The 9,944-nt window shown below is 44.8% G+C and overlaps 1 protein-coding gene across 2 annotated transcripts in view; it reads left to right on the top strand.

The window, feature by feature from the left end:
* Nucleotides 1-1,060: 1,060 nt before the first annotated feature.
* Nucleotides 1,061-9,944, top strand: part of GOLM1 (golgi membrane protein 1) — a 28,946-nt gene continuing 20,062 nt past the window's right edge. The window contains exons 1-3 of one of the 2 annotated variants that reach the window (XM_068667593.1): nucleotides 1,061-1,218; nucleotides 4,275-4,402; nucleotides 7,079-7,258. In XM_068667593.1, coding sequence (XP_068523694.1) covers nucleotides 4,304-4,402; nucleotides 7,079-7,258 — 279 coding nt within the window. In that variant the 5' untranslated portion in view covers nucleotides 1,061-1,218; nucleotides 4,275-4,303. The remainder of the gene's footprint in view (nucleotides 1,219-4,274; nucleotides 4,403-7,078; nucleotides 7,259-9,944) is intronic. The other variant, XM_068667594.1, reaches the window with a different exon arrangement.

Below are 9,944 nucleotides of genomic sequence, written 5' to 3'. Positions count from 1 at the left end.
CAAAGAAGGGTCCACTTTTCCTTAAAAATAAATAAAGAGCAAATTGCTCCCAGTCAGGAAATTACATATCTCCCTAACTAGATGAGAAGAGAGATGTGCTCCAACATGGCTTTGAACTTGCAACAAAAATGTGTTTCTGACCAAGAAAAAAGTTTTGTACATATTGTTAAAAAAAAAAAAAAAAAAAAAAAGTTCTCTCTGGTGAAAATGCTAAAATGCACATCTTACTCTGATCATTTTAAAGTAGTCTTCCAGGAACAGAAGGATTAAGCATGGCATTGCTAGTTGGTTGAGGGAAATGATCGTCCCACTCTACTCTGCGCTGGTGTGGCAGCGCAGTACTCGAGTACTGTGTGCAGGTCTGGGCACCACATCCTGCAGAAAGGATGTGAAACTGCTGGAGAGTGCCCAGAGGAGGGCTACAAAGATGGTGAAGGGCCTAGAGGGGAAGATGTGTGAGGAGCGGCTGAGGGCACTGGGCCTGTTCAGCCTGGAGAAGAGGAGGCTGAGGGGACCTCATGGTGGCCTGCAGCTTCCTCATGAGGGGGAGCAGAGGGGCAGGCGTCCATCTGTTTTCTTTAGTGATCAGTGATAGGACCCGAGGGAATGGTGTCAGGCTGCGACAGGGGAGGGTCAGGCTGGATATTGGGAAGTTCCTCACCGAGGGGGTGGTTGCACAGTGGAAAAGGCTCCCCAGGGACGTGGTCACAGCACTGAGCCTGTCGGAGTTTAAGGAGTGTTTGGGCTGTGCTCTCAGTCATAGGTCTGAATGATTTGGGCAGACCCGTGTGGAGCCTGATGATCCTTGTGGGTCCCTTCCAACTCGGGTTATTGTGATTTTATGACCATGTTCAGTGCTATCTTCTGATGGCGCAAGATGATTTTTTTTTAAAGTTCGAGCTACACGTTCAGCCATAAATCACTTTTTCATTGTTTTATCTTTTTTAATGGCCCCAGCTCAGCTCAGCACATGCATCTCAGCACAACCACCTCTCCCCCCACAGCTGCGCTGGGGCAGCGCGGTGCCGGGCTGCTCCCCCCCCGCTCCCCCAACACCGCCACACGGCAGCACCGACATCCAGCACCGGGGGAAGGGGGTGGCGGAAAGCCTCCATGCCCTCTGCCCGGCCCTGCCCTGCCAGCGCCGCCCTCCCCGGCGAGGCGGCGGCCGCCTTCCTGCTCCGGCGGGGCCAGCCCGGCAGCGGCAGCGGCGGCGAGGTGAGAGGAAGGCGGCGGCGGGGGGGGGCAAAGCTGAGCCGCGGCCTCCGCCGCGCTGCGGGGCCCCAGCCTGGGGGAGCCGCGGGGCCGGGGGCTGGGGGCAGCCGGGCCGGGCCGGGCCGGGCCGCGGAGCCGCGGGGGTGCGGCGGGGGCTGCGGTGCCCTGCGGGGGGAAGGGAAGAGCTGAGAGCCGGTCTTTGTCTGGAGTTGGTGTGTCCGTGGGCTGTCCGTGCTGAGGCTGCTTGGTGGCAGCTGCCTGCGTGCCGGCTGTAAGGGAAGGGTGTGCTCAGGCTGAGGGGCTGAGAGAGGGATGGCTTCGTGTTCAGGGAAAGCACTTTCTTACCCCCTAAAATCAGAAACGTGCTTTCTCTTCAACGCAAATCACTGTGCCAAACCAGGTATTTCCTGGAGAACAGCGTGACAAATACATTTCCGTATCAGTGTATTTACTGAGCTGATTTGCTTATCTTTCCACCAGAACACGTGTGTGTATCCCTGGTAGAAAGTTACGGAGATTTTATTTTTAGGGTGATGAGGGAGGAAATACCGATACTGCAGCCGAGGTTATGCTTTGTGTCTGCACTGGTTAGACAGAAGGTCCTTCTGTGCATCTCCCCCCGTTACTCTCCCTTTTGCCTTTCCTTCTGGTGGCTCTAAAATATATTCTCCATTAACATAAATTAATAAAGGCAAACGACACCAAGTTTCCTAGAGGGGAAAAATGTATGGGAGTTGAGCGTGCTTTACTGAAATCAATGCTTGCTTCCCAGCTTTTAGCAGCTGAGAGCAGCAGGAAGGGCATTCAGGCTGCTCAGTTTGCAGGCTGGGTAGGTGTGTAACGTTTTGCACCTGTGCTTTGAGGTGTGCCCTGGACTAATCGTGTGTCCCTTGTATAATTGCTCTACTGCCAAGTCTTTTGGAGCTAAACATCTAGTCTAAACAGTAGTTAATTTGCAGTGCAAGCTTCTGTAGCTGATAAGATGTATTGCTTCCCCTACGTCTGACCGACAGGAGGAAAATACCAGTTATTTTATTCAAGTAATGCTTGGAATGACGCACTACATATTGCAGTTTATATTTGGTAATTTTTTCCGTGTTTTCAAGTGTGCCAACTAATACGTTTACAACGAATAACAGGATACTGATGACTTCGTGGTGGATTTTGGTATACATTTTTTTGAAGCGCAGTATTTTATTTGTAGAAGTATTTTATGTTTGTGGTATTCTGGTAAGCAAAAATAGATTATTTTGTTCTTAGCTGATGTGGTCATCCCCATTTCCTGCAAGTTGTTTTTGCCACTCTGGATATCTGCAGTTCTGGGTTTGGGGAGCCTGTGGAGACAAGGATGCTGTGTAAATCTCAGGCACTCCTCTTAATGTGGCACAGCAGGAAGAACAATCTGTACAATGGTGTTCATCTTTCCATAATCCTTAGCCTAGTGTTGGAAATGTGTACGTATCTGTATGTGTGTGATTTAGTCCACTGCATCTTGATTTTGTGCTCTATGACTAAAATTCGTGCCTCTTCCTCACCCTGTCCTTGCCTTGCATGTGGCCCTGTGGCTGCCGTCAGGGTTGCGCTGTGTGTGACCGCTGGATCCTTAGCAGAAACCTGGACTTGGGGTGCTGGCCCCGTGCAGCTGTGTGCTTGGTGTGCTTCACCTGCTCCTCAGGAGCACGGGCTTACAACTTGGCCAGCTGCTGGACAAGGTGCGGCACGAGTGAAGAGCTGGCACTTCAGGAAGCTGCTTTCTGCCACTCGGTGCCCGTTCCCAAATAAATAGATAAACTCACATGCTGTTTTCAAATGAGCAAATAGACTTGAAGCACTGACCGGACTGGCAGTCTTGTGCAATTCCTGCTGGGGAAAGGTGAAGAAAGGTTGTGTCTTATTCTGAATCCAAAGAGGAGTCTTCCAGAGTGGGTTTTGCTCTGGATGCGTGCACACATTAAGTGTAGGTGAGCTGTTGTGGGACCTAAGCACTGGGAATAGAGTAATATCAACATCTCTGTTCCCTGCGAGCTGCTGACATTTTCTTCCTCCCCTGTGATTACACTGTATGTCCCAACATAAACCCTTCGAGAGTTGCTACCATTTATTAATTTATAAATACATTGCAGCCTGTAAATTGCATCCATAGGGAAAAAGAAGTCATTTTTAAGAGCATTCACTTGAGAGACTGTGCGGTGTTTTAACAGTAAATGCACCCATTTCATGTTGAGTTAGTGTCTTGCAATACATCAGTGTTTGCTGTTCGATCTTCCATGCTTGTTTTTGCTGGCTTTTGTCTGCAGTAGTACAAAAAGGAGAGAAAAAAGGTTGATACCAGTTTGCAAGAGAGCAGCGGGTATTACGAACTGTGCCCAAGGTTCCCAGTCCAGTTTGAGGATTCGTTGAGCTAGGTGTTATTGCATCCAGTAAGCCCAGATTTTATCACATCACGGGGAGATTATGGCTTGTTGCAAACAGAATTGCAGCTGCCCTTTGCCCTCGTCTCATGTTGGAATAGGCAGCTCTACAGAATAAACCAAGGCCCAACAGCAATTGGTAATCTTCGTTTGTTAAACCCCGCTTATTAAAGCAAGTTGTGGTTTTTTGTTGTTGTTGTTAGGAGCAGAAGAGAGCTGAGTATCAAGAGAAACATCACTTGGTACGATTTCCCATTGAAATCAACAGAGTGTTTGCTTAACTTTATTTATTTATATTTTTATATAGAATCATTATAGAATCATATATTTTTATATAGAATCAGTAAGGTTGGGAAAAGAAAAGACTGCCAAAACTATCTGGTCCAACCATCACCCTACTACCAATGTCACCCACTAAACCATGTCCCTGAGCACCACGTCCAACCTCTCCTTGAGGACCCCCAGTTCTGCACCTGGGTGGAACGCCTTCCTTGCATGGTGTAGTCCATTCAGCTGAGAGCTGCTGCATTACTACAGTAAAATCTCGATTGTGGAGGATGCGATATAAGACATGTATTTTAATTTGCAGATTTCTACACTGTTGTGGTCATGTGTTTTTGTTAATTTTTATTTTTTTTTTTTTTGAAGTTGTAGGTCTAGGAAACAGCTGCTAAGGGATGAAGTCTCCACCTCTTCTCGTGGCCGTGCTCCTGGCTTGCATCATCGTTCTGGGTTTCAATTACTGGGTTGCAAGCTCTCGCAATGCGGATCTGCAGGTAATGTTCCTGGTGGTCTGCACGTGGTCTTGCACGTGTGTGGTTAATAAAGGTAGTCCACAGCAAGAAGAATGCTTCCTCTGCGTATGGTGAGCTAGGAACTTTGACTTGCTTTAGGGATTTACACAAATGTTACAGCTGATGCTCATCAGCGGAGGGAGACGGGGAAATGGGAGGAATGCCTGTCTGTTGGTAAGGGGGACCCAAAACCTGAAGACCTACATATGGTGCCTGTAACTTCTGCACACATGTGGCATTCAGCTGGTTTGTTCTGTTTCAGTTTGTAGATGTGGCATCCTGTTGTTTTTCTTTTTTTTTTTTTTTCCTCAGAGCACATTGCAACTTGGCTCTGAGTGGGCCTCTGTAATTTGCTCATCTCCATAAATTATTTTCCTATATGGCTGTTCAGGTGACTCCTGTTTTTTTAGCATAAAGTAAGATTGACCTCTTTTGATAGATGTTAGACGAATAAGGATGCACACACACTTTCCCACCAAGGACAGAGAAATCTAGCTTGTTCAGAAATGGCATTGAGAAATCTGAATTTGTATTTGTTAGAAATTGTTCCTAAAGAAGGCACACAACTCACATGGAAATAATTACTCTGCTGTGTTGTAGTGGAGACTGTGTTTTCTGTGTCTGTTGAGCTTGGGTTTGTTATCCTTACTGGACTGCACATTCTGAAGTTGAGAATTCAACTCTCCACTCCCTCCCCTTTCTCCTTTCTTTTTTCTTTCTTTTTCTTTAGCAATTAGCAACAGCAAAAACCTGAAAATTTAAAGTCTGGTGATTAAACATGCCTTATGAGAGCTCTTCCCAAGTTTTTCTGTTAAGTTATTATAAAAGACATTTAGATGTTGAACTTAGGGATATGGTTTAGTGGAGGACTTGTTAGTGTTAGGTCAGAGGTTGGACTTGATGATCTTGAGGTCTCTTCCAACCTAGAAATTCTGTGAAATTCTGTGAAATTATTTTCTTTTTAATTGAACTTAATTTTAACACTGAGTTGATGGCTGTTGGAACTGCATTGCTGTTCCACCCCACAGCAGACACTCTTCAAGCAGGGCACATCTTGGGCCATGCAGTTGAGGGAACGTCTTAGTTTTCCTGTGGTGACAGGGTATGATGTCATTTCTTCTGGAAACTTGGTCATCTCTCCTCTTTCCTGTAGCGAGGGGCCTGAGGATGGTGTTTACCAGCTGTCTGTAGCTGCGACAGTAATACTCAGGCTTTGCTGCACGATCACAGGGCAGCTGATAGGAAAATGAGCCAGCATACCAGCCTATCTTGGTCTCAGTAAAGTACAGACATAAAATCCCGTTTACTGTTACTGATTTACTGTATCATCTTGTGCGCTTTCCCCAAAGAACACGACTGAAAATACTTTCACTTCTGTGCAGTCATGCACTCCGACTAAAATAAAAGCACATCCAAAGCTATGAATGGAGCTTTTAAAACACTCATAAAACAGTCATATAGCCCATTCATTTGTTGGCAAGACTTTGCTGCTATTATGACTAACACGGAATAAGTGCTTTTTCTTCGCTCTTCCAGCCAAACTACAAGTTTTTTTTAATATTTTTTTTCCCTCCTCCTCTCCATTCTCTTGCAGTGGCAGTGAAGTGGAGTAGGCAGGCAGTAATATGCAGCATTCTGTGATGTAAGATTTAATCCATCTCCTGTCAGTCTTGGCAGATGCACAGTTCTTATTATATTCATTTCTTTTTATCTACCAAGAATCCCCAGGTCTTTATGACTGGGTAAATCCTGTCTAATTTTGTGTGTGGGGGGGGGGGGTCTTCATATTCCTCCTTACTGCCCATAAGCCACTTAATGCAAAAAATTTAGAAAGAATGTCCTGTGAACCTAAATGAATCCTTTAAAAGAAATAGACCTTGACAGCACCTGGCTTAATTCCTTTACCCCATTTGTGTGTGTAGTATTTGATGGTCTTGAATTTTCATCTTGTAACTGCTTTTTGAGCAGTCAAGAACAATAATTTTCTGTTTATAAATGAGCATTGTATCTTTGTGTAACAGCTATATGTCAGTTATTTAAGTGTACGTTGGATGGTGCTGTCCTCCGTCCATTTTGTCCATGGTCTTAAGTGAAAATTGTTGGTGATTTGAGAGGTGATTTTTTTCCCACTGAGTAAGTTTAGGTTCAACACTAGAAACTGAAGTGATGTCAGAATGGGCATTTTGAGAAATGTTTTGACCTTGTACTTCAGAAAGAATGTAAACATATTTTTAATGTGTTTCTTTTGTTTTTGTTTTGGTGTGGCTTTTGTTTGTGCTTTTTTTTTTTTAAACCATAAGCACTTAGACAGCTTTGTATTTATTTGATGATCTTTGACTGAAATTTTGTTGGCTGCTACAGAATATGAGTTACCAATAATTTATGTAAGGCTATTGTGTGTGTGTGTGTGTGCTTACAGGTGGCTGACAGGTATAACCAACTGAGGAAATGTTTGGATGACATTAGTATTGTTTGTTGTATTCTCTGAAGTTAGGTGTTCTGTGAAAGAATAGAAGAAAGGTCCAGTAAAAAGCAAAGTGAGTTTACTCGTTACCTATTCCAGTTCTGCCTATGTGAAGTTTGAAAGCATGATCCTTTTAAAACGGTCTCAGAGGGGAAACATTTCTCTTTGTCTTTTGCTAATGTGCTCCTCCTCAGAGTCGGATCATTGGGTTGGAAAGCAAAGTCCGCAGAGCAGCAGCGGAGAGAGGCGCCGTGGAGCTCAAAAAGAATGAATTCCAGGGAGAGCTGGAGAAGCAGAGAGAGCAGATTGATAAAATCCAGTCCTTGCATAGCTTCCAGATGGAAAATGCCAACAGAGCACATCAGGAAGAGAAGGTAGGTCCCGTTCTAGCCACACTTTACAATGAGACTGTGATTTGCCATCATGCTCTCTGCAATAGTGTAAGGGTGATCAAATGTGCAAGCTAATGGGGGTATGGTCAACATTTGTGTGGCAAAATGTTTAACATAAATTATCATAATGTTTAGAAAATGGACGTTGAATCCACATTATTAATGATTTTAAACTAATCATAGAATCACAGAATATCCCAAGTTGGAAGGGACCCATAAGGATCATTGAGTCCAACTCCTGGCAGCACACAGGTCTATCTGAAAATTCAGACCTATGACTAAGGACACAGTCCAAACGCTTCTTGAACTCTGACAGGCACCACACTGATGCAGTGACTGCTTCCCTGGGGAGCCTGTTCCAGCATGCGACCACCCTCTCAGTGAAGAACCTCTTCCTGATGTCTAACTCCTAAAAAGGAGTTAGGAGGAAATCTGTTACTCAGAGGGTGGTGAAGCCCTGGCACAGGCTGACCAGAGAAGCTGTGGATGCGCCATACCTGGAGGTGTTCAAGGCCAGGCTGGATGGGGCTGGTGGGAGGTGTCCCTGCCCATGGAAGGGGGTTGGAATTGGGTGGGCTTTAAGGTCCCTTCTAACCCAAACGTTCTGTGATTGTGATTATAGCCCTCAGATTGGTAAAGACTTCATCAGCAGACTGCAATGGAGAAAACTTAACAGAAATTTCTTGGGGGGAAGAAAAAGAAAGAAACACACAGAATAAGACAAAACCTATTTTTTTTGGTTGTTGTTGTTGTTTTTTTTTTACTGCTGCATTTCATCAGCTTTTGAATATGAAGTATTAAAGCTGCAAGTGATAGCACTTCAGAGTAATATCTCTACTGTCTCCGTAAGCCATCAACAGAGCTACCCTGGGTTGCCCTCCGGTTTTCTTACCTGTACACTAATGTTTTAAAACTCGAGGAAAACAAGAAACTGCACCAAGAGATACATTTGTGTTTCCTTCCTTAGCAGGCATAATGGTTGATGTTTATTTCTAAATGCATTGCACATTTTGTGGCGTCCTCAGCCAAAGATAATAGAAGTGGGAGACACCAGAAGGGTTAGAACAGCCCTTAGTGTTGATGCTCTTGACAGTGCAGTGTTGCAAGAGGCTTGAAAGTCCTTTGTGAAGAAAGTAAACATACATACTTAAATAACAGCAAGTATGGTTACCACTAACTGTTTTATTTTGTATTTTCTTTGTGTTACAGACACCACCTTAGATGTGTCAGTAAACCATTAATATAACTTTCTCACTGTTGCCAGGAGTATTTAGCTGAGAGTAGTCAGAGGACCACCTGAGCACATTTTTCCAGCCCATCCAGATCCCTCTGGGTGGTATCCTTTCCCTCTGCTGTATCAATTACACCACACAGCTCGGTGTCATCCACATACTTGCTGAGGATGCACTCCGGCCCATCATCATCATCATGCATATTATTAATGAGGATGTTAATATCAGCACCTTGAGTAACACCACTTGTTACTGGTTTCCATGTGGGCTTTGAGGCATTTACTGCACTTTGGATGCAGCTGTCCAACAAATTCCTTATCCACACTCTAGATCATCTTCCAAATCCGTACCTTTCCAGTTCAGAGGTAAGAATGTTACAGGACACTGTGTCGAAGGCTTTGCAGAAGTCTGGGTAGCTGACATTAGTTACCCTTCCCTTCTCCACTGATGTAATTCTTCTGTTGTAGAAGCACACCAGGTTAGTTAGGCACGATTTGCTCTTGGTGCAACTGTGTTGGCACCTTTTAGTCAACTAGTTGGGCCTCAACATGTTTTCACATGGCTGTTAGCAGGCTTTGCTCCATGATCTTGCTGGGAATTGAAGTGTGGCTAACTGGTTAGTAGTTTGCAGAGTCTTTCTTTTTACCCCTCTTAAAAATAGGGCTGATATTTCTTTTTTTTTTTTTTCCCAGTCACTGGGAACTTTACCTGACTGCCACAACTTCTCAGAGATGATATGGAGTGGCTTGGCAATTAGGTCCTCCAGTTCCTCTGTACCTTGGAAAGCACCTTGTCAAGTTGCATGGACTCGGGCACATTCAGGTCCCTCAGATGGTCTCTAACCCAGTCTTCTCCTATAAGGGGAGGAAGGGGAGGAACTTCATTCACCCAAGCCCTGTCTTGACATTTGGGGACCTGGGACATTTGACAAGATTGATCACCAGTGGAAACAGAGGCAAAGACCTGTTGAGTACTTCAGCTCTTTCCATGTCAGTCATCACTAGATCTTTTGACTTGTCAGGAAGGGTACATTTTCCTTGTTCCTCCTGTTCTGACCAATGTACCTGCAGAAGCCCTTCATGTTATTTTTCACATTCCTCAACTGGTTCAGTTCCATCTGTGCCTTGGCTTTCCTAATCACATCTCTACATGCTCGGGCAGCATTCCTATATTGTTTCCAAGATGCGTGTCCCTGCTTCCAGTGTCTATGCATTTCCTTCTTGCTCTTCAGTTCAGCCAGGAGGTGTTTATGCAGCCATGCTAGTCTCATGCCTTCTTTGACTAATTACTTGCACTTGGGGATCAAGAACTCTTGTGTTTGAAGAAAAATATCCTTGAAGAGCTGCCAATGCTATTCTGCTTCCGTGACTCTAAAGGCAGTTTCCCACGGGATTGCATTCACCATTTCCTTAAACAGGTGAAGTTTTTTTTTCCTT

Source organism: Anas acuta, chromosome Z (assembly GCF_963932015.1).
Source record: "Anas acuta chromosome Z, bAnaAcu1.1, whole genome shotgun sequence".
Lineage (NCBI taxonomy): Eukaryota > Metazoa > Chordata > Aves > Anseriformes > Anatidae > Anas > Anas acuta.
The sequence above is the reverse complement of the archived record's forward strand: the minus strand, read 5'-3'. Positions and strand labels throughout refer to the sequence as shown.